We start from the raw sequence: 27,758 nt of genomic DNA, 5'->3' as shown, positions 1-27,758 counted from the left end.
CCTCATGGCCAAAGTGGCTTCCATATCTTCAGAGGGTGAAAGGATTGGAGGCAACACATACTGGTGGATCCTCCAGCCTCATCAATGATGCAGATCTTCATTGTTCTGGCACAGGGAGTCTCTGCTGAATTGCAGAGGGGACAAGCACCTCTTTTATAGACTGCCCAAATCTTGTAACCTGACTGCAGTGGAGTAGCACTGGTTCTACTACCTCTAGGGACCTATATGTTTGAGGAAAAAATGGGGAGCATTTGAGGCTCTTTGTGATATTTATGATATTTCTGTCTAACATTGCTCTCATGAATCTGTAAGAAGTGATTTGAAGTAAGTCCACCTTTTTAAAAGGCAAACAAACCAAAGTACTGGCCTCACATTGAGTGTATGCTTTCCTGAGAAGGGCTGTTTTTATAAAATTACTTTTTTTATAATTATTTCATTTTACATTTTCAAAACTCTGTAAATCATTAGCTCAATGTATTTAATAGTTTTATTTATTCCTTTAGGGACCTCCAGGCTCACAAGGATCAAGAGGAGAACGAGGACCTAAGGGGAGACCTGTAAGTTGCTAAATGCTGTTCCTAGAAGCTCACTCAATCAGTATTCACATGCAGGGCTGACCTCAAAGTGCTAAATCGCTTTACATCTGCTTTAAGATCCAATGCCTTATAAACATTCCTGTTCCTTTCCACCCATCTCCCAAAACACAGATCACAAGGCCTGAGAATTTTATATCCACTGGTTCTCTGAATAGTTTGAAACATGAATTTTACCTTTGAAACAATTGACCAATGTCTAGAGGCATTGCCACTGACAAGTCATCATTTGCCAGCACTTACACAAAATGATACCCCAAATGAGACATGAAGTATCTCATACCTTTGTAAGGCAACTAAAGGTAAATGTTGCCTTTTTAATGGCGACAACTTTGTATCAGAGGTGATATTAACTTCTTAGAGTATTTCAAAATGGAAGGGAGAGCTCAAGAAATAAGTAGGAGTCAATATGTGGGAAGAACATGGAAGTATGCTAGTGAATAATATTATTAAGACTGCACTGCAGAAATAAATGCTTAATAAAGGAATTTCAGCATCTGCCTGATTGGTGGTAGTATGAACCGCTGAAAGGCAATGGTGAAGATATCAAAGGAGTTGAGATTCTTTCAAGTGGGTCTAAAAAGGATCCTTTCAATCTCAGAATTCTCTTCTCTGCTCCATAATGTTCTAGTATGGAGCCTTTGAAGTAGGATTATGCTTTAAAATGGTCGACTGCTTCTCCAACATGTTCCTTACTGAAACAAAACCACAGCAAAAATACAGGTGCTGCTTTAAACAGCAACATTATTTCAGTTTATCTTGAATATACTCTCTTATCCCTTAATACAGAGGAAGTTCTCATTGACTGCCTCTGGCCCTGACTAAAGGCCAGACCTCTTAGACCCATAAGAATATTTTATTCCTTTCCACCCCCACTCCTCCCACCCAAAGTTTTGAGGCTGCTTTTGGAAAGTCATGCTAATGCTGACTTTTTATTTCCTTATGGACCTGCATTAAGGAAAACAAAAAAACATTTAGATGTAAATGAAGTAGTGTTATATTTTTCTACTTTTATTTTAGGCATCAGATTATTTGTTAATCATGTAATATGATGAAATGCCACTTGGTGGTTGAGTTTAGCAGCTGTAGGTTTATAAAATACATTGCATTGTGGGAGGAGGAGTTTTGAAATAAGAATCAATGTAGCTGTCTGTTTAGCAACAGCAACCTTTGTTTCCACAATCTGCCTCCTGGGATTGAACCAGTTACTTCTTTGAATTCAAACATTACTATTTTTAGTTTTTACAAGTAATGTTTTTACATGATTGAAAATAAACTAAATCTTGTTCAGGGGGCTCTAGTTTCACTTAGTTATATGAGTGCCTTTATATGAAACTGTTTTACCGTGGACTATTTTCTTTCCCTATAATATCAAACGTAAAACTTTAATCTTTTATTTTCTGAAGACCAGTGACAAATGACCACAGTATTAATTGTATTTGCAGTAAACTGTGTGCATGTTCAAGGATGCCACCTTGTGGCCTAGCTGGAATATCTCTTAAAATCTCCCCATGTTTGCTGAGTTACTAAAAGATGAACAGGGATGAACAAAATGGTTTTACAAAACTAAAACATTCAATATGAGCTAACTCCAGCTGGTTAGTTGTCCTCTCCAAATAAATATAAATACACAATTTGCTAGTTTTCATTCCACAGTGTTGATGTTGCAGCTGATGAATTTCACATTATATTTTTTCCTTCCACGAAGTATGTGTCTAAAAGAATGTTTTGGTATAAGGCTAGTGCATTGTTGCCCTCAAACTCCATTTAGCATGGAGGGTTCAGTGCTTGTAGGCAAGTCAAAACAAAACAAAACATCTGGAGACAACAAATATATACTATTGGCCATGATTTTCAAACGTGACTAGTAATTTTGGGTGCCTCAATTTTTTGGGTGCTCAACCTGAGACATTTTAAAGAGGCTTGATTCCCAGGTGACAGGCACTCCTCACCTTCTTTTAAATCAGGCTGCTTTACGTTGTCTCAAGTTGGACATCCAAAATCAATTGTCATTTTAGAAAAGCTTGTCCCATTGTTTGTTGGCATACATATTTTCCTTCCAATGAGTGGATTCTGTCTGTTTCATTCCAGAACAAAGAAAAGACAATAGAAAAACACACTGTTCCTGTTTTTTAGATTGTAAGATTTTTGAGGCTGGCATTATGTCTACCTCTGTTTGTATAAGACCTAGTATAATGGGGCACAATAATGTCTGGGACCTGTGGGTGCTACTGTAATTTACATATTAAATAATACAGGATTTCTTGCAAAGTTCAGGTACCTGAGGAGACTCTAGTAGACTTACCCTCTGTGCACATCCATCCTGCAGGGATGAACTCATTTTAGTCTATAGCTCCTGTCCAGTCAACAACTAGAACTGAAATTCAAACAGTGTGTATGTGTATGTTAAGGGAAAAGGCTGCTTTTCTCCCATATTGCTAGGATCACATGACTTCTGACCATAAAAATGATATAGCTAGAATTATGAAAGAAAGCATTAACTTGTCCCCTGGGAGTTTTCAGGAGTTCTTTAGTAGCTGATATGGTCACTAGTAGACATGGGCTATCCTAATGCAGTCCCCAAACTCCCAGGGGACTCATTCCAGTGCACAGCAAACCCTCAGATGATTACAATCCTTATCAAGTAGAAATAAAAGCAAGCCAGATGGTTATAGTAGTACAGCATGTGTTTGTAATGATGGCTTATTAAAGAAGACTTCATAAGTTTTATGTTTGCAGGCTCTTTATAGAGATTTAGCAAGATTCAAAGGCTCATAAAATGTTTCCTTCACTATAATCAAACATTTCTCTCCATGTGTAGGTGGAAGTGAAAGTGGTGATCAGAGCAAATACTTCAAAGTTTTTATTCATTTAAAAATGGATTTTTACGTGTCCATGAAATATTTTTATTGATTTTTAGCTGTTTAACTCCATTGATATATTGCTAGCTGCTTCTTTATTTAGTTCTTCTTCTCATACAAGCTGGATGCAGGGCAAAGGGGACAATATGGAATTCATTAGAATGACTATGTGACTGTAGTCACGCAGAGAAGCTATGGGATAGATTCTGGTCTAATTTATGCCACTGCTAATCTGAGGTTACTCCTTGACATCAGTTAACCTCGTATTTGCACTGGTGTAGATCATATTCTGAGGCCTGGTGTACACTAGAAAATTAAGTCAGCTTAACTATATTGCTCAGGAGTGTGAAAACGCGGTGTAGGTGATCCAACCTAGACAGTGATAGGCTGACAGAAGAATTCTTCTCTTTAGATCTAGCTACCATATCTAAGGGAGGTGGATTACTTGTGCTGACAGGAGAAACCGTCTAGTCAGTGTAGGTAGTTCTATATTGAAGCATTGCAGTGGCACAGTTGCTCTGCTCTAGCATTTCAAGATTAGGCAAGCCCTGTTCTTGTGTGTCATTTGTGCAGCAAATTCATGATAGTTGGAGGTCTGTCTCTGATAGGAGGCTGCAAACATACAGCTTCATTGAAATCTACTCTGTATATCTTCGAATCAAACATTCTATTTTTAGAAAAATAATTCTTGCTATGCTTACACTGTGTGCAAGGACAAGCATTTCTAAAGCCACAATAAACAGCTTTTGGGAATGATATGAACCTAAAAGAATATTTTTAAAGAAGACAGTCTAATTTATCTCCATACTTGATGGCTGCTATTACTTCCAGCCAGTGCTTCTTGTCTGAGGACCAGGAATGATCATAAGAATGGTCATGTTGGGTCAGACTAATGGTCCATCTAGCCCAGTATCCGTCTTCTGATAGTGGCCAGTATCAGATGCTTCAGAGGGAATAAACAGAACAGGGCAAACATTGAATAATCCATCCCCTGTTGTCCAGTTCCAGATTCTTGCAGTCAGAGGTTTAGGAATACCCAGGACATGGGGTTGCATCCCTGACAGTCTTGGCTAATAGCCATTGATGGACTTATCTTCCATGAACTTATCTCATTCTTTTTTGAACCTGGTTATACTTTTCGCCTTCACAACATTCCATGGCAATGAGTTCCACAGGTTGACTGTGCATTGTATGAAGAAATACTTCCTTTTTTGTGTGTTTTAAATCTGCTGCCTATTCACTGTGTGATCCCTAGTTCTTGTGTTATGTGAGGGGTAATTCTTCCCTACTCACTTTCTCCACACCATTCATGATTTTATAGATCTTTATCATATCCCTCCTTAGTCATCTCATTTCCAAGCTGAATGGTCCCACTCTTATTAATTTCTCCTCATATGGAAGCTGTTCCATACTTATAATCTTTTTTGTTGCCCTTCTCTGTACATTTTTCAATTCTAATACATCTTTTTGAGATGGAGCAACCAGAACTGCTGTCAGTATTTGAAGTGTTAGCATACCACAGATTAACATAATGGCATTATGATATTTTCTTACTTATTATCTATCCCTTTCCAAATAGTTCCCTCCTTTCTGTTAACTTTTTTGATTGCCACTGCACACTGAGTAATGTTTTCAGAGAAGTATGCACAATGCTCCAAGATCTCTTTCTTGAGTGGTAACAGCTAAATTAGACCCCATCATTTTGTATGGATAGTTGGGATTATGTTTTCCAAGGTGCATTACTTCGCACTTATCAACACTGAATTTCATCTGAATTTCATCATTTTATTTCGTTTTGTGAGATCCCTTTGTAACTGTTTGCTGTCAGCTTTGGACTTAACTAGCTTGAGTAGTTATGGGGGATGCTGTCTGCTTGAGGACCTTTTCAGCAGAAACATTGCTATTTCCTTTGGTTTTAATAAAAGCTAGTCAAGCATTTGTAAAGTCTAAAGAAGCTCACTAATATATTTGGTATGTATCTGTACTAACTTTCTGCTGACTTTCTTTCTAGGGTCTTCGTGGTCCTCAAGGGATTGATGGGGAACCTGGTATCCCTGGACAGCCTGGTGATCCTGGACCCCCAGGACATCCAACTCACTCAGGACCAGATGGGAGAAATGCGGTAAGTTTTATAGATGCATAAGAATGGGACCCAGGTGGATGATGGACTAGATCAATCAATGTGCCAAATGCCTCCAATTCCCATTTACCACAGGATCTGCCTTTCAGAGACACAAAACCAGCCATAGAAAGATGTCTTAGGGTTGGGGTGTTGTGGATATGATTCCTATCCAGTCATTAATCTTTACCACCCATTCTCATTAAAATAAATGATTTGCTCTTTGATACCTGGGGCCATGGGTGAAGAAGCATAGTGAGTGTGGTGCCAGCCAATGGTAAGTGATCAAGTTTGCAGAGTGTCAATGTGGTTGTGTTTGTACATGCAGTAAATCAGGATTTAAGTATGTACATATGTTGGTATTTATTTCAGTCTCTTCTAACTTTAAGTTTTCTAACCAGCACAGGTTTAATTAGTGACTAGATACTTTTTATGAAGAGTTAAGATGATTCTTGCTCTCAGTTTCTGTTGCATCTCTGAGAGGATGGGGATGTTAACCTTCTACTTTCATGTGCTTATAGATAGTAGGCTTGGAAAAGACCATGCAGGTAATTTAATCCACCCCCTGAATTACTTCTGCTCTATACTAAATGGCTGGAGGAGGTGTGAGAGAAAGAAGTCCTTTCCCTTTAATTAAAATGAACCAACCTTTGGAAACAAACTGATCAAATAAGAAGCTAATGGGAAGGGTGGAAAGTGCCTGTCTAAGATGCAAATGGTGGCAACAAGAGGATTAATGATTTGGAAGGTCTGACTTTTGAGGAAGTTCTGAAAAAATTTAGTATGTATATTTTAGCAGTTACAAAAATCCCAATACAAAGTGCACTGGAGTCAATAGGAGTCCTTCCAGGCCCCAAGGGATTGAAGAGAAATAGTGTGATGGTTCATGAAGTAATGAAGAGAAACGATGGGATGGAATTTAGCAAAGGGAAATTTAGGCTGGACAATGAGTCAATTTGTTAATAAGTTATCTGAAGTATGATGGAGCCCACTTCTTGGTGAAGCAGTGGATTCCCCTTCTCTGGAACTATTCAGACCTAAAGCTAGATGAAGCATTCAGGGATGTTCTGTAGGAAGCAATCCTGCACAGCATGGATGTGGATTAGGTGATCTGTAAGACATTTCTTTACCAAGATTCTATGAAGTGTAGGACTGATCATGGGTTAATCTGAAATAAAATTGTTCCTTTTCATATTTTGTAAATTACATCATTTGTTGCTATTCTAAACATATACATCTTGATTCCCCACTGCATTACTAACTTTATAGCCCTATAACTCTATTGAAATCAAGGGAGTTACGCTGATGGCGGATGTAAAACTGGAGTAATGTAGTGGTGAATCAAGCCCTGATAATGCGGGAAGCATGTTGGCTCTTTATGTTACTCTAAGTGACCCTAAACCCAGCTGATCCAGCCCTCTGATGATATCCCCAGCATTGTAGTACAGAACTGCTGTAGTGGTTGCTACACCACCCATCTTTTGTGACAGCTGGCCTAGAAAGTGTAGTAGGAAGAAGTATGGCCAGAGCTCCCCTGCTTCCAGGAGAATCCTGGCTTGTGTAATGGTCCCATGGTAGGAACAGGACAGGGCAGCCTTCAGGCACCTGCACACTGTGGTAGGGGACCAGTCTGATATGGTGCACCTATAGGGTCAGAGGAGTGCAAAGGGCAATGAATGTTCCTCAGTGACAATTGAGGAGCTGGCCCTAAATAAACAAAATAAAATAGCTTGGTTGTTCAACCATATCAATAAGCAAGTAAGCAAGAGAGGGGTTCATGTTTGTTGAAAACCCTCCCTGCTTTAATTAATTTGTTTTGTGGGCTAGCACAGGATCACAAGAACAGCAGTTGCTCTTCAGCTTTGCTGACTAAGGGAAATACGGTCAAAGCTATTTAAGATGGAAGAAAAAATCATCTAGTTTTTGACTTAGCTTCTGATATTTCTGAAAGTTAGGGACATTTATGTAAAAACAAAATAAAACATGTGAGGCTCAGAATACTCTGAAAAGTGTCTGCAGCCAAGATTAAGATAGGTATAACTTTAAAGTCAGTGAAAAAGAAATTTATCTCATTTCAAGGAAGATCTTTCCTTTAATAGTAATAATAATAATCTTTTTTGGATTAAAGTGCAGTATGGTTTGAAAAGCAAACATGCAAATTGTGAATTACCTAACTCAGCTGCTCTTTGAGGTCCTGATCCAACTTCTGTTTAAGTGAATGAAGGTTTTTCTTTTAATGACAAAAATAAGATTTTCCTCGTTAGCACTGCAGAGCCAATATAAATAATGAAAAGGAAGTTGTGTAGTTTTCTGACTTTTGCATCATGAACTCAATTGCCAGCTAAAATTGGGCTTCTCATTTTTACAGCCGTTTGCAGCTCAGATGGCAGGACTGGATGAGAAATCTGGACTCAGTAGTCAAATGGGATTCATGCCCGGTTCAGTGGTGAGAACACATTGAGTACCTCTGTAGATAGAACAGATCTGAAGTAGAATATGTATGCAAGAAATGAATGAATAGCGAAGACATCCACCCAAATGCCATATGCTCCCTTTATCTAAATGCACTTAACACAGAATGCTTTAGTGTCGTTTTAAATGTTTATGTAAAAGAGATGAAAAAAGCATTCTTTTAGCTGAAGGGAGCGTGTAAGCGCTCTTGTTTCTCTTGCTCTCAATATATTAGCTGTTACCACGCGATATGGTATAAAAGACCTCCACTTTTCTCACTGCTTGTGTTTTTGCAAGATCTTTGAAACGTAGTAAAATAAATAAATTCCCAACTTTAAAGTGACTTGAAATTGTCACTCTTAAATTTAATAATTCTGTTGCCCAAACCTGTCCTCCTTAGTTTATTGCTCTCAGTGTTCTCTTTATTCCCTTCACTCACTTTGTCACGGTATTCTCTCCATGGATATTGCCTTTTCTTCCATTCCCATTTCTAAATATGATGCTTTTTCCCTTCTAGCCCAAACTCTTTACAACTTCCCTTGCTTTATTTTTCTGGCCCTTTTCAAAAATTTAAATCTCATTTCAAAACTTCTCTTTTTTTCCTTTTTAAAACGCTGCTTCATCTAGGGCCTGATTTAAAGTCAACTGATGTCAACTGGAGCCTTTACATTGACTTTATTGGGCTATGGATTAGAAATTTTGTATCTTCCTTTTTCTTTTCTTTTCAACCCAACATTTGATTCTCACCCGGTGGTTTACTTGTTTGTTCCTATATTTTTTATTGGTCTGTTGCTGTTTCCTTCTCTTACCCACTCCTTGTAATGGAAATGTAATATGGAACCCACTTGAAAACCATGGGTTCTATGTTTAAGACAGAATATGAAACTTGTATGATGTCAGTTCTTTGTGACTTTGTCAAAACGCAAATTCTGCTCTCCTGTAGTATTCTCTTTTATTTCCCTAGTGTTCCTAGAAGCCAGGTGAGAATTACTTTCAAACAAAATTGTTATTGCTCTGAGAGTTGTGGTTTCAATTCAATAAGTTATTTTTCTTAAATTTTCCTCCTTTTATAGGGAGGAAAATTTCATGAAATTCTGAAAAAAATTATTGTGAAACTTGACCCTTTAAAAATAGTTGTTAAGATTTCACAGATTCAAAACACTACTGAGCCCCTCTCCCATACATTTAGTGTAGCAGGATAGGCACAGTACAGCACTGGTCCTACAGTTCTACTCATTTGAATAATGAGGCAGAGATTTGAGTTTGGGGTTGGAATTAATTAAACATGACATTTGGCTATGTTGTACTTGACAAGTTTATTTTTTATTGTTACATTTTTGTTGTAGAGTGATGCAGGCCTCAAAGTCTCACAGGACCTAAGGCCTCACCACACATTCCAAGCTTGTGGCATAACTAAGAAGAGAGTTTCTCTCCTCCCACATTTAGTGACTCTACAGAGAGAAAGCAATCCAAGGTTTTCAACCCCTTCTGAATTACATGCCTCCCAATTTTCTGCTTCTTCTTCAACTCCCTTCCTCTTCTTCCCTTCCCCTTTTGACTCCCTTCTGCTCCTAACAGCCCAGTGTCTACTGAGTATCAGCTGATTATGCTTCCGGAGGCTTTGACCATAGAAGTGTTAGCTTGAAGGTCACCATCAGACATGCCCTTCTGCTTGGTTTACATGGTGAGATGATTTGATTTCATTTATTTTAAGACTGTTTAACAAGCTCTTGTGTTTTTAATAGGGTCCAGTGGGTCCAAGAGGTCCTCAGGGTCTACAAGGACAACAAGTAAGTGATTTGTTCCATGGTATTTAACATAGATGTACACAAAAGGAATAAGAACAGGCAGAGTGCATGGTATCTAAAGTTTTCATGTAGGCCCTGCAAAGTATCCCTCCTCAAAGGTGTAAGTTCTTTACTAGTTAGGGATGTACTTAAGCATGCGGTTAAGTGCTTTCTTGATTTAAAGCCATAAATATGTAGTGCACATGTAGAAATTCCATCCTAAAAAGTATTAACTGATCTTGTATTTAGAGAATAACAACATAATCTCTTTTATTTCATTGTCATTTTTCAGTCTTACAAACCACAGGTATCTTGATACTCATGATCTTAGATGCATGTACAGTTTCTGCTTAAGTCAGAATTTACTTCCTGGTTTTAAAATTGATTCCAGTTATCAATGAAATATCTTTGTTTCAAATTTACTGGCCAAATTCTGCCACCCCTGTGAATTTTGAATACTACCTTACTCCTCCAGTAGTCCCACTGGTTTGTGGCTCTCTGTTATTGTTCTACTTTGGTGAAGTGTTTATCCTGATATTTGACGTACAAAGGAGAAATCTGTTTAAAGTAAATACTGCGTTCTTCAGAGTTACCTTCTGCACCAAAAGTCAGGAATCTTGGTGCCAACATAAGTCCAGTGATGGTTTATCAGGTTTCAGAAGACAGTCCTGTTAATCCAAAAAGACCAATTTGCTATCAGGTCCATAAGAGGTCTTTTTACTCAACACATGTTTTAATTATGGCACTCTTAAATAATAGAAAATGTTGGCTATTAACTTTCTCTGGCTTCAGTATCAGCACTGAGCTGGCTTCAGTTGGGGTAAAGTTATGCTGAGCTGCAACATGTGCATGTGACTCAGGACTCTTCTGAAGTTTGAGGGGTATTAGGATCCAGGGTATTCATTTATTCCATTGTCATGACATGAGTTCAAATCTGGATCCGAACTGTCTCAAGAACAGTCATTATTCCGATCTAGGTTGCTAATTTGTGCCTGTATAGTTTTTACTATTTGTAACAGTTTTCCAGACCACTACCTTTTGGTTCTAATCTACTCTGTTTATCCTTTTTGGGTCAATTTTAGGGTGGTATTGGTCCCACAGGCCCGTCAGGTGAATCTGGGGATCCAGGACCAATGGTAAGGTCAAATATATGTGCATCTTTCCAGTGTAAAATTGCAGACTGTAACAGTAGAGACTATTCTAAATTCTCACCATACCATAGGCTCCTCTCTTGCTGCATGCACCAAAGTGACCATGTGAGAAGGGCTGCAGTCAGGACTGGTAATGATATTTTTTCGCTGGTTCACTGAATTTTAATTGCTTTGAATGGCAGTGATGGTCCACACCTGAACTTGAAAGGGTGTCAAATTTTAATAATAAATAACAGTCCAATCTCAGATTGGAGGGAGGTCTCAAGTGGGGCTCCACAGGGATCTGTTCTGAGTCCGGTGTTATTTAATGTCTTTATTAATGACCTGGATGTAGGACTAGAGAACATACTGATCAAATTTGCAGATGATACAAAGCTAGGGTTGCAAACACTTTGGAGGATAGAGCTAAAATTCAAAGGGATATGATACATTGGAGAACTGGTCTATAGATAACAATATGAAATTCAGCAAAGACAGATGTAAGGTGCTGTCCATACGGAGGAAAAAACAAATGCACAATAAGAGATTGGGGGAAAACTGGCTTGTCAGCAGCAGTGCTCAGAAGGAGCTGGGAGTTGTGCAATCAACAATGCAATGCTGTTGCAAAAAAAGCAAATATATTAATAGAGGCACAGCATGCAAGTCACAGGGTGTGATAGTACCGCTCTACTTGGCATTGGTTAGGCCTCATCTGGAGTGCTGTGTCCATTTTTGGTCACCACTTGTATAGAAAGGACATAGAGAAACTAGAAAGGATCCAGAGGTGAGTGACAAAGATGATCAAAGGGATGGAACGCAAGCCATGTGAGCAAAGAGTGAAGGAACTGGGTATGTTTAGTTTGGAAAAGAGGAGATTGGGGGGCACATGATAGTGGTCTTCAAATACTTGAAAGGATGTCCTAAAAAAGATGGAGAAAAATTGTCTCTTGCCACAGAGGGCAGGATGAGAGGCAATGGGTTCAAATTACAGTTTAGCAGATTTAGATTAAATTTCAGGAAAAACTTCCTAACTATAAGAACAGGAGGACAATGAAACAAACTACCTCAGGAAGTCATGGAAGTTTCTTCAGTGGAGGTTTTCAAAAAGAGGCTGGATAGTCATCCGTCTTGGATGGTTTAGACCCGGGGTGGGCAACCTGCGGCCCATGGGCCGCGAGTGGCCCATCAGGGTAATCTGATTGTGGGCCATGAGACATTTTGCTGATGTTGACCGTCTGCAGGCATGGCCCCCTGCAGCTCCCAGTGGCTGCGGTTCGCCGTTCCTGGCCAATGGGAGCTGCGGGAAGCGGCGGGTTGCAGGGACATGCTGACTGCTGCTTCCCACAGCTCCCATTGGCCGCAAGCAGCGAACCGTAGCCACTGGGAGCTCTAGGGGCTGTGCCTCCAGATTGTCAGTGTCAGCAAAAAGTCTCGTGGCCCACAATCAGCTTACCCTGATGGGCCGCAGGTTGCCCACTCCTGGCTTAGGCACAACAAATCCTACATCCTGGCAGGGTGGACTAGACGACCCTTGTAGTCCCTTATATCCCTATGATTCTCATGATTAGCACCTTTCATCCACTGATCTCAAAATACTCGAAGGTGAGTAAACATTAGTAGCCCTGCATGGCTGGTGGGGTGATTTTAAAAAAGAAAGATTAGACTGATGGTTCCAAGGTCACACAACAAGTCATGGGCAGAATCAGGATTAGAGCCCAGACTCCAAGAACTCTGCTGTAATCACTAGCCCTCGCTGCCTGCCAAGAGAGTGGATATTGCTATTAGTTTCACTTGACTGCAGTGTGTAAGGTTTCTGAAAGACCCCTGCTCATGATCCTGACTAAGACTTTGGAATAACTAAAATACATTTTTGCCCTCATAGAATTCATCCCACATTTTATTCAAAGGCTAGTATTGCTTTCCTAGGGCATTATGGAATAGAATGGTTGAGAAGGGATAAGAATTATGAAGGTGCTGAAAATTAAAATCCTCTTCACTACTGTATGTTGTCTTTATAAAATGACCTTTCAGAATGAAATATACTTGTTTTCTAGGGGACTGTTGATTAATTAATGTATGATGTATTTAATTATTAGGGTCCAGTTGGTGCTCGAGGCCCCGAAGGACCTCCAGGCAAACCTGGTGAAGATGTACGATTTTTTTTGTTTAGTAGCTTGTTTTACTTTTAATAAAACATGTATACTTCTCATGTACAGTTGCTGGCCAGTGCAAGTGTGTGTTCTGATGATTTCTATCCATTTCCTTTTCACTGTAACCTCACTATTCACCTCCAGTGTCATAGCTACTAACTTCCTGCAAAGACGACAAGACTTCTATCTTGTCAACAATATCCCTTTTTTACCTTGTGGGGCCAGTGGGCTAAATGGAGCATCTTCCTAATGTTTCTTGCCCTGCTAGCCCTCAGCTTGAGATGCCTTGTTTGGAGTACTGTGGTCAGTTAGGGAGAAAAAAGAACCACAATAATATTGATCTGGATCTATGACATTATGTGTTGTTATTTTTAAACCATTTGATTTGTTCCTCAAAATTTAACCACATCTGTAAATGAAGGAACGAGTTAGTTATAACTGTGATGTGTTACAGTAACATATCCCTGCTTTGAGCAAGGGGTTGGACTAAATGACCTCCTGAGGTCTCTTCCAACCCTAATCTTCTATGATCCTTCTGCCACCAATTTGTAACCTCATATGACTAGGTGGAGGATTTTCTGGCAGCGCACATGTATCCTGTGTTTGTAAAAGCAGGACTGTTGTACCTTAAATTGAATTTTAACAAGTTGTAAAGAGTTAAAAGTAAAAGTCAGTTAAAGTTATGGAAATATATCATATTTTGTGAAGACATAATGAACTCCCTTAGTGGCAATTATACAGTACAAATAATTCAAACAATAGGAATTTTAGGAAAGGATCGGCTCTTAATCCACTGAAGCCAATAGAGCCAATTGTTGCTCCAGTTTCCAGACTCCAAAGAGGTCCATTAGTTTCCTTTATAGTGTGTAATGAATGTCATACCACCTGTGTCTAGAATTTTCCTTTTCCTGAATCCTTTTAGCTTCTTTAAGTCTAGAGCCCTGGATGCTTTATAACTAATTCATGCAAATAAAGGATTGGCTATGGCTAACTGTAAATAATCCTCTTTAAAGTTCACTTACTCAATTCGAGTCAGATTTCTTTCACCTTCAGATTGCACAGAAAATACTTTCATTGAATTATGCTTAATTATTCAGAATTCTGCACAGAGACAAGGAAAGATATCAAGCTAAAGCCCAAACCACTGGAGGTTAATATTACCACAGAAAATTTTTAGAACAAAGTTAAATTATCATTACAAAAGGTTAAATTTTAGTAAGACAGAACAAAACTATTCTGCAGTGCCATCTAGTGACACTGAAGTACACTTGAGACCTACTTTAAACCCAATCCTTCAGAGTTTCATAAGAATTTTGTTACATTAATAAATGTAGCAATCAAGTTTATTACTGTAGTCAGCACAATTATATACATGTTATAGGACATGAGTAGTTAGTTTATGTTACTGGAGAGAAAACTGATGGAGGTGATTTGTTGAATGAGGACATGAAGTTTGGACAGAGATAATAAAATAACTTATTTTTTACTTTCTTTTATCTTCACTTTTTTTGTTTTTTAGGGTGAGTCCGGAAGATCAGGACAACCAGGCGAGATTGGATTCCCAGGATCTCCAGTAAGACCATGATAACTTATAGTTTAGTAGACACTGTTTGTGGTAATAATAAATATATTTTTTGTTTTTAGTAAAGTGGTGCAAAGTAGTTACGGTTACTATTTCAGTACACTTGTAGTCAGTTTCCTTTAATGAACTAATACAATGCTACATTTTAGCAATGATTGTCTTGGGTTATCCCTGAGGATTCTTTTACGGGCCCACAATACCTCGAAAAGACTTCAAAGGAGACCAGATCTAAGATTGGGGTCAGTATACCTTCTTCTAGACGTATGTTCTCATCTATGGTCACCATCTTAGAGAACTCTAAAACTAAATGTAAAAAGTATAAATGTATAACAACTGTGCCAGGATGCTTGTGCTACAATGATGTCATGGATAAAGAATATCATCCCATGCAGCCAATAACATTTTAATCTGTTGCAAAATGGTGAAATTCATTTTTGACAGCAATGAATTGACACCATTGATGAATACAATCCATTGATCGTGATTCACCACTTCCCAGCATCTTGTGTTGTTATTTATACCAATGTGGAGTAATGTGGTACCAGATCAGAATGATCACCACTTTGTACTTGTGTAAATAAAACTCCAGGTGTAGTGTAAGGGCGAACTGGGTGCATAGTACACATATGTGGCTTATTAGCCATGTATTTGCTTGCCAGTTTAAAAGCTACTCCTGTTTAAAGCTAGTTTTTGTCTTTGTTCCCATATATAAAATCTGCTGTTAGGGCTGAATTCTCCTCCATGCTGCATTCATGTCCAATGGCAGGCAGTAGTGACAAGGAGAAAAGCTTTCAGAGTAGCAGCCATGTTAGTCTGTATTCACAAAAAGAAAAGGAATACTTGTGGTACCTTAGAGACTAACAAATTTATTTGAGCATAAGCTTTCGTGAGCTACAGCTCACTTCATCGGATGCATTCAGTGGAAAATACAGTGGGGAGATTTATATATACACACAGAGAACATGAAACAACAGGTTTTATCATACACACTGTAAGGAGAGTGATCACTTAAGATGAGCTATTAGCAGCGGGGGGGAGGGGGAGGAAAACCTTTTATGCTGATAATCAAGGTGGGCCATTTCCAGCAGTTAACAAGAACGTCTGAGGAACAGTGGGGATGAGGTGGGGGGGGAGAAATAACATGGGGAAATAGTTTTACTTTGTGTAATGACCCATCCACTCCCAGTCTCTATTTAAGCCTAAATTAATTGTATCCAGTTTGCAAATTAATTCCAATTCAGCAGTCTCTCGTTGGAGTCTGTTTCTGAAGTTTTTTTGTTGAAGGCTAGCCACTCTCAGGTCTGTAATCGAGTGACCGGAGAGATTGAAGTGTTCTCCGACTGGTTTTTGAATGTTATAATTCTTGACGTCTGGTTTGTGTCCATTTATTCTTTTACATAGAGACTGTCCAGTTTGACCAATGTACATGGCAGAGGGGCATTGCTGGCACATGATGGCATATATCACATTGGTAGATGTGTAGGTGAACGAGCCTCTGATAGTGTGGCTGATGTGATTAGGCCCTATGATGGTGTTCCCTGAATAGATGTGGCAACGGGCTTTGTTGCAAGGATAGATTCCTGGGTTAGTGGTTTTGTTGTGTGGTGTGTGGTTGCTGGTGAGTATTTGCTTCAGGTTGCGGGGATGTCTGTAAGCAAGGACTGGCCTGTCTCCCAAGATCTGTGAGAGTGATGGGTCGACCTTCAGGATAGGTTGTAAATCCTTGATGATGCGTTGGAGAGGTTTTAGTTGGGAGCTGAAGGTGATGGCTAGTGGTGTTCTGTTATTTTCTTTGTTGGGCCTGTCCTGTAGTAGGTGACTTCTGGGTACTCTTCTGGCTCTGTCAATCTGTTTCTTCAATTCAGCGGGTGGGTATTGTAGTTGTAAGAATGCATGATAGAGATCTTGTAGGTGTTTGTCTCTGTCTGAGGGGTTGGAGCAAATGCAGTTGTATCGTAGAGCTTGGCGGTAGACAATGGATTGTGTGGTGTGGTCTGGATGAAAGATGGAGGCATGTAGGTAGGCATAGTGGTCAGTACGTTTCCGATATAGGGTGGAATTTATGTGACCATCGCTTATTAGCACTGTAGTGTCCAGGAAGTGGATCTCTTGTGTGGACTGGTCCAGGCTGAGGTTGATGGTGGGATGGAAATTGTTGAAATCATGGTGGAATTCCGCAAGGGCTTCTTTTCCATGGGTCCAGATGATGAAGATGTCATCGATGTAGCGCAAGTAGAGTAGGGGCATTAGGGAACATGGGGGTGGAGAGGCCCACACGAACATGATACATTCTGTGGTTACCTAGAATTCTATTTTCGACGTTTCCGTCTCAAGGAATATTTCCAACACACCTCTGACCAACATATTAACCCACAGAAACCTTGTTACCAACACTACAAAAAGAAGGATTCTGGGTGGACTCCTCCTGAAGGTCGAAACAACAGACTGGACTTCTACATAGAGTGCTTCCGCCGACGTGCACGGGCTGAAATTGTGGAAAAGCAGCATCACTTGCCCAATAACCTAAGCCGTGCAGAACACAATGCCATCCACAGCCTCAGAAACAACTCTGACATAATAATCAAAAGGGCTGAATATGAACAAGAGACTACTAGGCAGCTTTCCTACACCACTTTCTACAAGCCATTACCCTCTGATCCCACTGAGGGTTACCAAAAGAAACTACACCATTTGCTCAAGAAACTCCCTGAAAAAGCAGAAGACCAAATCTGCACAGACACACCGCTGGAACCCCGACCTGGGATATTCTGTCTGCTACCCAAGATCCATAAACCTGGAAATCCTGGATGCCCCATCATCACAGGCGTTGGCACCCTGACAGCAGGATTGTCTGGCTATGTAGACTCCCTCCTCAGGCCCTATGCTACCAGTACTCCCAGCTATCTTCGAGACACCACTGACTTCCTGAGGAAACTACAGTCCATTGGTGATCTTCCTAAAAACACCATCCTAGCCACTATGGATGTAGAAGCCCTCTACACCAACATCCCACACAAAGATGGACTGCAAGCCGTCAGGAACAGTATCCCCGATAATGTCACGGCTAACCTGGTGGCTGAACTTTGTGACTTTGTCTTCACCCATAACTATTTCACATTTGGGGACAATGTATACCTTCAAATCAGCGGCACTGCGATGGGACCCGCATGGCCCCACAGTATGCCAACATTTTTATGGCTGACTTAGAACAACTCTTCCTCAGCTCTCGTCTCCTAATGCCCCTACTCTACTTGCGCTACATTGATGACATCTTCATCATCTGGACCCATGGAAAATGGCCCACCTTGATTATCAGCATAAAAGGTTTTCCTCCTCCTGCCCCCCTTCCTGCTGCTAATAGCTCATCTTAAGTGATCACTCTCCTTACAATGTGTATGATAAAACCCATTGTTTCATGTTCTCTGTGTGTATATATAAATCTCCCCATTGTATTTTCCACCGAATGCATCCAATGAAGTGAGCTGTAGCTCATGAAAGCTTATGCACAAATAAATTTGTTAGTCTCTAAGGTGCCACAAGTACTCCTTTTCTTTAAGGAGAAAAGCTGTATGTCATTTTCTACTTGAAAATTAAAATTACTCAATATCATCCTGAACTTTTGAGTTTGAGATGCTTCTGCAAATATGTAGTGTTGTCCGAGGGAATTTCTATTTGCAAAAGTCTTATCCAAGCTGGACATATAAATTATTTTAAAATAATTTGTACCATCTGTATGTCTCTGATAATTTTGAGGTAGCTTTGTTAGAATGCATTTAAGGTTACAAGCAGGTTTGGTCACATGGAGGAAGTTACATGGTTTGTCCTACTCACATGGTATTTCTTTCGGTTCTTTGATTGGCTGTGTGTGCTCCACATACTTCCCAGAGAAGGCATTTTTGCTCAGTTTCTCAGAGGAGATTTTGGATTTTTAGGTCACTAACCAAGGGCCCTGTTTAAACAAAACACAAAAGGAAAAAAAAAATCAGGAAAAAACCCTTAAACCTCTCAGTTGTCTGTGTTTGTCACAGCTGAGCAGGCAATAGTCTAGAGCCTTTTATATTCTTGTTCTCATATATATTACTAAGTATTCATTTGATATCATGAACGTGTACAAACTTACATTTTCAATGTGCACAAGATACTTTACAAAACTGCTGTAGGAAAGCTGGATTTCACAAGCACAACATTGCTTGAAATAAAGTGACATTTCATTTAATGTGACATTTCATGAAATAATTATTGTCACTTTTGCCTCAGCACATGCAACAAGGTAGAATTCCTCCCCAGAACTCATATGAGCATTACAAATGTGGGCTCAGCTAACGTTGTGGCTTCTGCACTATGGGCTCAGTCCTGCATGATGATCTAAGCCCTGAGCAGCTCCAGGAGGTGCAGAGCACTGCAGCTCACATTGGAGTTATTTGGTGCTTAGTGCCCCAGGAGACACTTTCCAGGATCAGCCCCCATGTTTCCAAGGGCACATGGTTGGTGAGTGAAAGGGTTCCTAAATAGTGTAAATGCTGTAGAAGGTAGTAGTTGGCGGTTCATGTTACACTTTGTGATGGGTTATTCTACTCACTGCTGGATGGTGCTATTTCCTGGCAGTTCTAGGGATCAGCTCAGTCAGGCCGATGATCCTTCCAGTCATTGCACCTTGGCAGTTTTTCCTCTGTAGCCCCTCTCTTGCTCTCAGGAGCTGCAGCTGTCCTTTTCGTGACTCAGCCCTCTGGCTAGATCACTATTCTGATTTCCCCTTCTGGGGGAGAATGTATAAAGGTTCCTGCTCTCCGGCAGTCTCAGGCAGTCTTCGGCTTCATTGCCTCACAGTGCCACTCCCACAGTGGCTGGCCGGAGATCTTGGGCCCACTTTCTACTATAGGTTCTGGCTCAGGGACCCCTCTACACAGCAGCCAAGGTCCATTCCCTGCACCTTGCTGCCTTTCCCTGAGCTGCTTCCTTACCTTCTGGCCTTCCCCACTCCTCTTGGTTTGCCATTCTCTTCGCTCCCTCCTTCCAGGCAGTAACTTTAGGCAATGTGTCTCTGCAGCCTGTCAAACATTCCTCGCTGCTCCCAGGAAGTGACTGCAGACTTCTCCCTGCTGCCCCTTCTGCTTCAAATTTCCTGTCTTTTTTGTAGAAGCCCCGCATGTTCCTCATAGGTGAGCATCTCTCTGATTAGCTGCCTCCAGCCTAACGCCCCTCTATTTGCAGCCTCATTAGTTGATTGGGCCCACCAGGCTTAATTCAGCTCTTGCAGGGCCAGTGTGGGGAGCACACCCCATCACACTCTTTCTCAGAGAAGCAGAAATGTATGAGGCATAAAGCATCTTCTCAGCCCCCTCTAGAAATCCCACATTAAGCAGTAGGATTTCTGGAGCATATTTGGGCAAAATTAGGCTTCAGTCTTCTCCTGATTCTTCTGTGCTCTAATGATTACATCAATTACAGGTTTAAAACCTTTATTGTTCCAAATTAAAAGTACTAATTACCATTGTAGGAGCAAACAAATTAGCCTTTGGTCATTAGTGCACATATATGTAGTAAGCAGATGTAAATATAAAATTCTTTAACTATCCATTAATGCTTTATAGTAAAGATGGTGCCAGACCAGAAGCACAAAGGAGAACACTTCCATACTTTAGGAATATTTGGATCTAGATCCAAATCAAAATTTGACAGTTCAGGCTCATCGCTGCTTTATACTGCATTTCCATGTTCCAGGCATGACTGCTACATGACCCCAGTGTAGTGATGAAATAGACACTGCTAATATGTACCCTCCAAAAAAACCACAGAAGAGAAAATGTGTTTGGAGTGTGAGAACAGCTTTGAGGGAGCATAGTCATTCCAAACCACATATATATGCATATCTATATGTATGTGTATATCTATAGCCACATGACCTTAAATGATACTTCTCAATTTAAATTGCTTTTACATTACATAGGAGATGGGGGAATATTGAATCAATATATTTATTTATACAGAGCACCAGCTATCATGCATTTGTAAGTGCTTTAACATAATTCTAAAATACACAATTCATAATACTTGCAAACCCAGCTTAAAACAAGCCTGACTGATGCAACCAGATAGTGAACAAACTGGGCGTTGTCCGGCTAAACCAGAAGAAGGACAGGAGACACTTGATATGGATTTAATCAGCCTGCAACTTTATTAGATATCTGGGACTATCCGGCAGATAAAAGTGCACAGTGCAGGAAACTTCATGTTCATTCAAATAACTACTCAGGGCTTCTACCAGCTCCCCCTCATTTTCCATCCAGGTCCCTCCAGCCAACCCATAGCTTGGACCTTAACATCCACCCCCACTCATAGAAAGGTTAAGATGGGCTATAAGAAAGAGGGGCTGGCTCTCTGCTGTACCATAGGAGCCCCAACCCCCACTTCCATTCCTTTAACCAGCACCTCCTTTTAAAGTCCTTTACCAAACCATTTATCCGTCTCTGGAGGCCTTCCCTATGGAGTACCCCCTCCTCCCTGCTCTCACCATCCTGTATCTGTATGGAGCCATGCTTCCTAGCATGCCTGGATCCACTGCTCCCTACTGCTGCTGCCTTGCTTGCTGCCTGAGAAAGGGCTAACCCCAGGACTTGCACCTTTTAAAACCTTCTGTCCTTACGTGCCCCAGGGATGAGTCAGCATTGCCAAGCTGACCCCCACCCACCATTTTTGCATCAGTTTCTGACTTCCTTCCTTCCCCTATAAAGAACTGCTACCTTCCTCTGGCAAGCCTGGACAATGTCGTCCCGCACCAGGTGTGGTGCAGTCAATCATATAGAAAAACATTTTTAAAATCCCTCTTTTTCGAAGATCACAGCCACCTCTCAATCCACTCCAAATATCTGAGAAAATTCAATGGGCTTTGTAGTGTGCCCAGAAAGGGGAGAAGTGAATTCTAGTGTTGAAGGGCCCCCATGGAGAACATGCCAGCTTTCATTTCAAGCCTTGAAACTCCAGCTTGGGTAACTCTATTGGCTCCAGGTGGGGAGTAATCATGAGGGGATAGGTGATCTCTCAAGTAGGAGGTCCAAGACAATTTAAGAGTTGTATACGTCAAAGCCAACACCTTAACTTCTGCTTGAGACTGGGGGTATGTCTACAATACAGCTGGATGTGGGACTCCCAGCCTGCGTAGGCAAACTTGCATTAGTTCAGCTTGAGCAGTGTGGATGCCGTAATGCTGGCAGAGACTCAGGCTCATACCCCAGGGATCTTGAGAGCCCGAGCTGCAATGTCCACACTGGTATTTTTAGTGTGCTAACGCAAGCTGAGCTAGTGCAAGTCTGTCTACCTGTTCTGGGAGGATCGCTGCCAGCTGCAGTGTGGACATACCCTAAGAGGCTAACGCAGACTGAGGAGCATGGATGTTATGTTTCTGTCAAGCTGTTCTGCTTAATGGATCACCCTTACCTTTTCATATAATTTTAGAGTGAATTATTTAAACTGTTGAAAATAATTTCTCAAAGCCTGTAATAAAAAGGTCAGTTAGGGGCAATGAAAAATCATTTCTAGATGTGTGCTCAGCCTGGAAAAATGTGGTGAACATTTGTACAGCAGGAAGTGTGGACCAGTGTGAATTGAGAGCAGTGATCTGCTGCCAGTATTTTAGCCAGGGGCTTGGAACCTCTCCAATAGCATGTGATAAATCCAGTGTAGCACGTGTGTGTGCGCTTGCAGAGAGGAGGAAGGGGAATACTGTATATGAATTTGTTTACCTATTTGCACACAAATGCCTTCTAATTACTATAACCATAGATAGAAGCCTCACTGCTGGGTGTCTTTTGTTGGTTATAAAGAGGGCTCGTCCTGCCCAGTATGTACCTATATCAGTCACATATTTGACTATGATAACTCAAATCCTTTTTACCGCCTCCTCTTAATACTAATAATAACCAAAACTCACTTGTTGTAGGTAAAGGACCATATTCTAATGTTCACATCTGAGATATATTTTTCTCCCTGAATATGAATAATGATTTATGATGTTTATAATATTTTTTATAGTTTTTATTTTTAATATGTCTAAATTATACCCTTTCTGATAAATTCTAGCTGAAAGGTGATCAACATTTTTTCTTTTCACTAGGCTAGATGTTGGTACGCCAACTTTTACTGGGTAATAATTTGTTCTTAGTTTCCATACCTGTCTTAGCTGCACTAACAGTAAGTGTATCTACTCAGATGTGTAAGGAGAGTATCAACTGTACAGATCTAGGTCACTTTATCTGTGTTTGTGTTTTTCTGTTTTAGGGATCTCGAGGCTTTCCTGGTGCTCCAGGTCTTCCAGGTCTAAAGGGCCACAGGGTAAGCATTAACCTGTCTGTCTTACAGATAATCTTTACAACCGTTGGAGTTTTTGCAGTCAGCCTATTGGATGCTAGTAGACTATTTGACCTATTTAGTAATGGCAAAATCATGAGAGTTAGAGATGGAAAAGTCCTATCAGAAAACCTAGCCCATCTTCCTTTAAGTGCAGGTTGATCTCTAGTATTTTGTCCATTCTAGTTTCAAACGTCTCAGGCAACTGGGAAGAAATAAAGTAAGCAAATACTGAATTAAACTCAAGCGAGGACAAACCTGACCTTTGGCTAACTGTTCTCTCATCATGTTGGCAGGTCTGGCACTAGGAAGGGGAATTCTAGGGTTGGACATGTTTATGAAACAGAATAGTTATAAATTACCAAGATTTGTGACCAGGTTTCCTCTTCAGGGAGCAATAAATAGAGTTACAGGGAGAAATCAATAGGGTTACTGTGGCTCAGAGCTTTCTCCTCATTGTTTTTAGGTTCTTTATGTATATTTGCAAGATTCTTGTTCTCAGAGGGAACAAATCCAAGGAAATGTATCTCACACAAACAGCTGTTAAAATCTGAAAAGTATTTTAAAACACTTTTCCCATCTCTTTTCTTCTTTCTATTCTTTCTTTTTTTCCCCAGCTCAGATCCACCCTGATAAAAATATTTAAATAAAAGATTATTTCAATGATAAATATTATAAATGATTGTTTGGTTGTATCTCTTTATGCTTATATATTTCTCCTCACAGGGACACAAAGGACTTGATGGTCCTAAAGGTGAGGTCGGAGCAACTGGATCCAAGGTAATATCTCCATTATGAAATTTGGTTTTGGGTTTCAAAGGAGTTGTAATGTTTAGCTGTCCTAATGATTCATGTTTATATATTTTAGTGTCTTTCTTCCAAAAGGATCCTAAAGCCCAAAGAATAAAACCTGTGGAAGAATACTGATTAATCATGCTTTCTATAACACTAAAAACAGCTGAAGATAATAGATCTTTAAAACGAAAAAAACTTTGCTTCCTCTGCTGGTCACCAACTTCTTTGATTATTTATTTACTTAATAGCTCCATAGGTGTGATTGGTCTGTTTTTGGGGCTGCTACTTGGATCAGAATTTCATTGTTCCTGAGCAGAACTGCATGGAATTTCCCTATCTGTGCAATCCACTTTACTTGCCTAAAGAATTTGGGCTTTATGTAGGAGTGCCAGTGAATTGGGGAGATGAAATCCTCACCCCCAGCTTGGGTCTGCAATCTGTGCGTTAGCATAATGGCTGTAGATTATTTGTGTCATTGGCAAGTGTTGGGATCAATGGATCCATGTTAAACTAGATCCCATTAATCCTCTTCTAGCTAGATCCCAGGCCACTTTTGCACTGCTCAATGGCTCATGTGGAACTGGCATGGAGATACTTCCTGTGGTGCACAGATGCTTTGTACATTTGCCTTACACTATTTTGGGCATTTGGACAGGCCCTACATCTATAATTAGGCATGGCAAAATTTGATTTTTTTAATAATTTCAACAATTTAATTTAATAATTTCAATCTTTATTTTTAAGCATTTTCTTCAATTTGTAGCAATTTAAATTTTCACAGTTGCACAAAATTATGGGTTTTAAACTTCTTAAATTTTGATCTATTTAAATTCTCACAGTTGAGGGAAGTTATTGGGGTGTCAGACAATAATTATTTAATGACAGGAGACATTGAGATTCAAAAGGTTAAAGGTTTAGAACTATTAAAACACAAATTGTCAAAATCACCTTTCAAAATTTACAAAGAAAATATCCTTAAATCAAACTCTAATAAATTCTCAAGCAACATTTTCTTACTTTGCTGATCTGAAGATGTCGATTACTATCGATAAAAATATTTTTTCTTCCGTGTCAATCGACATTTACTGACATTATTGTATGTAGTATCTCTCTAATTTACTGACATTGACCGATAAAAATCGAATCCTTCCAAACTATCTATAGTGTAAAATAACCAAACTGAAAAGAAATTTTTCTGGTATTCTTTATGTGCAAAACAGGCCCAAACCTGCTTCTTCCCCTTTGCAGGTCAGCTGTAAGTGGATTTAGTTGAAAGTAGTTTTAACACTGTTTAGCCGGCTAGCATGGATTGCGACAAGTTGTGTTAAAGCCACTTTTAAAAAGGGTACCAGACTCCTTTATTGGTTTTTTTCCCTTCCACATTCATACTGGCCTACTAAATGGTGTTGAAACTATTTTATCCTGCAGAAGGCAGAAACTGCAGATGGTTTGGAACTGTTACCTGTAGATTAAGTGGATATAGAAAAACTGATTTTGGTTACTTCCAGAATAAAAAACAATTTAAAAAAATTGAACCTGTTGGGCTTTTTACGAATCATCACTTATTAAATCAAAGCACGGCAGGTTGATTTGTCTTAGAATCATAGAAGATTAGGGTTGAAAGAGACCTCAGGAAGTCATCTGTCCAACCCCCTGTTCAAAGCAGGACCAACACCAATTAAATCATCCCAGCCTTTGCTTTGTCAATCTGGGCCTTTAAAACCTCTAAGGATGGTGATTCCATCACCTTCCTAGATAACCCATTCCAGTGCTTCACCACCCTCCTTGTGAAATAGTGTTTCCTAATATCCAACCTAGATCTTCCCCACCGCATCTTGAGACCATTGCTCCTTGTTCTGTCATCTACCACCAGTGAGAACAGCTGAGTTTCATCCTCTTTGGAACCCCCCTTCAGGTAGTTGAAGGCTGCTATCAAATTCCCCCTCACTCTTCTCTTCTGCCGACTAAACAAGCCCAGTTCCCTCAGCCTCTCCTCATAAGTCATGTGCCCCAGTCCCCTGATAATTTTCATTGCCCTCCGCTGGACATTCTCCAATTTGTCCACATCCTTTCTGTAGTGGGGGGCCCAAAACGGACGCAATACTCAGATGTGGCCTCACCAGTGCCAAATAGAGGGGAATAATCACTTCCCTTGATCTGCTGGCAATGCTCCTACTAATGCAGCCCAATATGCTGTTAACCTTCTTGGCAACAAGGGCACACTGCTGACTCATATCCAGCTTCTTGTCCACTGTAATCCCCAGGTCCTTTTCTGCAGAATTGCTGCTTAGCCAGTTGGTCTCCAGCGTGTAACAGTGCATGGGATTCTTCTGTCCTAAATGCAGGACTTTGCACTTGTCCTTGTTCAACCTCATCAGATTTCTTTTGGCCCAATACTCCAATTTGTCTAGGTCACTCTGGACCCTATCCCTACCCTCCAACGTATCTACCTCTCCCCACAGCTTAGTGGCATCTGTCTTATCTAGACCAAAACATTTTTACTAAAATTTCCCACCATTCAGTTCTGCCATTAGTAGCAACAGTAGAAGCACAACCGTGTATATAGGGCACAAGTGTCGGTTGGCATTTTAGCCATGTATCCTGTAGATTAGATTGCTCTCCCTGCCCTAGGGAGTAGGATGTTAACAGTTCTTGCTCATCCACACTACTGTTGTGGTCAGTCTTTGTCTTCTTGAATTTCCCCACCCAACCCATCCTGGACAATGAAAGAGCTGACCACAGTCTGGTTCTCTGGCAGTCAAGCACACTGACAGTGCTCAATAATAAATCATCATAATTGTAGCAGATGGTGGGTCAGGCATGAAAATATCTGGGAGAGGAGTGGAAGGTACTATTCTCTTTCTGTATTTGGAAACTTGTGCATTATTCAGCATATCTCGTAGGGATGAGCTTATTCTGCTTCAGTGGAGACTCAGAAACATGGCTCTTCCCATCAGCAATGGGACTGATTTATGTAACTTCCCACACATTGCTATGCAAATTTGTCCCTAATATAGTGGTGGTGGTGATAAGAGATGGAGTTTCATTTTCCTCTAACTTTTTGTGTGTGCTTTCATTTGGATTTTTAGGGTGAAGCTGGACCAACTGGCCCAATGGGTCCAACAGGCCCTCTAGTGAGTGTTATTTGCAATGTTTGTAATTGAATTTTCTGTTCTGCTTAACATGTAGCTGTGAGACTGCAAACACTGATCCCTTATTTTTTGTCAAAAGAAGCCTGTAATGCATTTAGGAGTTAAGTTTTGTTGAAAACCATGTCTTTCAGAGCTAAATTCTGTGCTGGGGTAAATGGGTGCAACTCCATTGTAGTCAGTGGAGCTATACTAGTTTTATACCAACAGAGAACCTGGCCCATTGTGTTCCATTGTTCCCCGGAACTGAGGCCATGTAAGTACATTGTCAGTAACTTCAGTAAATCAGGAAATTAATACAAATCTGAATTAGATTTTGGTATGATCTTTTCCCCATTGTGGTTCAGAGTGATTAACCCCTCTATACCCTTTAGGCCCATCCTGATTCTTTATATGAAAAGATTTTAATATAATGAAAATCTCAAAGTAGTCACTTTGAGTCAATAATTGAAATTATTTCAGTTAGAAAAATATTAGCTAAGAAAACTACAGACAGATGATTTTTGAGTTTGTGTCTAGAATAAACATGTGGGGTGAGGAGTCTCTTCTCTCTGGCAATCTCAGAATGCTTTTACTTAGTTGGTATTTAGGGCATCTGTAAAACTATAAGCATTAGTGGAGATAAAGCCATCTGGTTTTGATGTGTTATCCTGTGTGGTGCAGAAAGTAATATCTCTGAAATGGATCTCAATTAGTGAATCAGCCATAGTAAATAGGATTGAGTATTGACCCTCAGTGAGTATGTAGGGAATTTAGTCTTTGTGTGGCTGAATTTGAAATAAAGCTACGCATGGAAAA

General features: G+C 40.1%; 1 protein-coding gene across 1 annotated transcript in view; it reads left to right on the top strand.

The window, feature by feature from the left end:
• The window catches only part of COL5A2 (collagen type V alpha 2 chain), a 184,145-nt gene that overhangs the window by 97,924 nt on the left and 58,463 nt on the right, over positions 1–27,758 (top strand). Inside the window, 10 exon segments of the mRNA XM_038422277.2 lie at positions 504–557; positions 5,466–5,576; positions 7,942–8,019; positions 9,770–9,814; positions 10,894–10,947; positions 13,038–13,091; positions 14,611–14,664; positions 22,948–23,001; positions 23,743–23,796; positions 26,901–26,945. Coding sequence (XP_038278205.1) covers positions 504–557; positions 5,466–5,576; positions 7,942–8,019; positions 9,770–9,814; positions 10,894–10,947; positions 13,038–13,091; positions 14,611–14,664; positions 22,948–23,001; positions 23,743–23,796; positions 26,901–26,945 — 603 coding nt within the window.

The sequence above is a fragment of the Dermochelys coriacea genome, chromosome 11, assembly GCF_009764565.3.
Source record: "Dermochelys coriacea isolate rDerCor1 chromosome 11, rDerCor1.pri.v4, whole genome shotgun sequence".
Lineage (NCBI taxonomy): Eukaryota > Metazoa > Chordata > Testudines > Dermochelyidae > Dermochelys > Dermochelys coriacea.
Note: the sequence above shows the minus strand (reverse complement) of the source record. Positions and strands in the feature narration are given on the sequence as shown.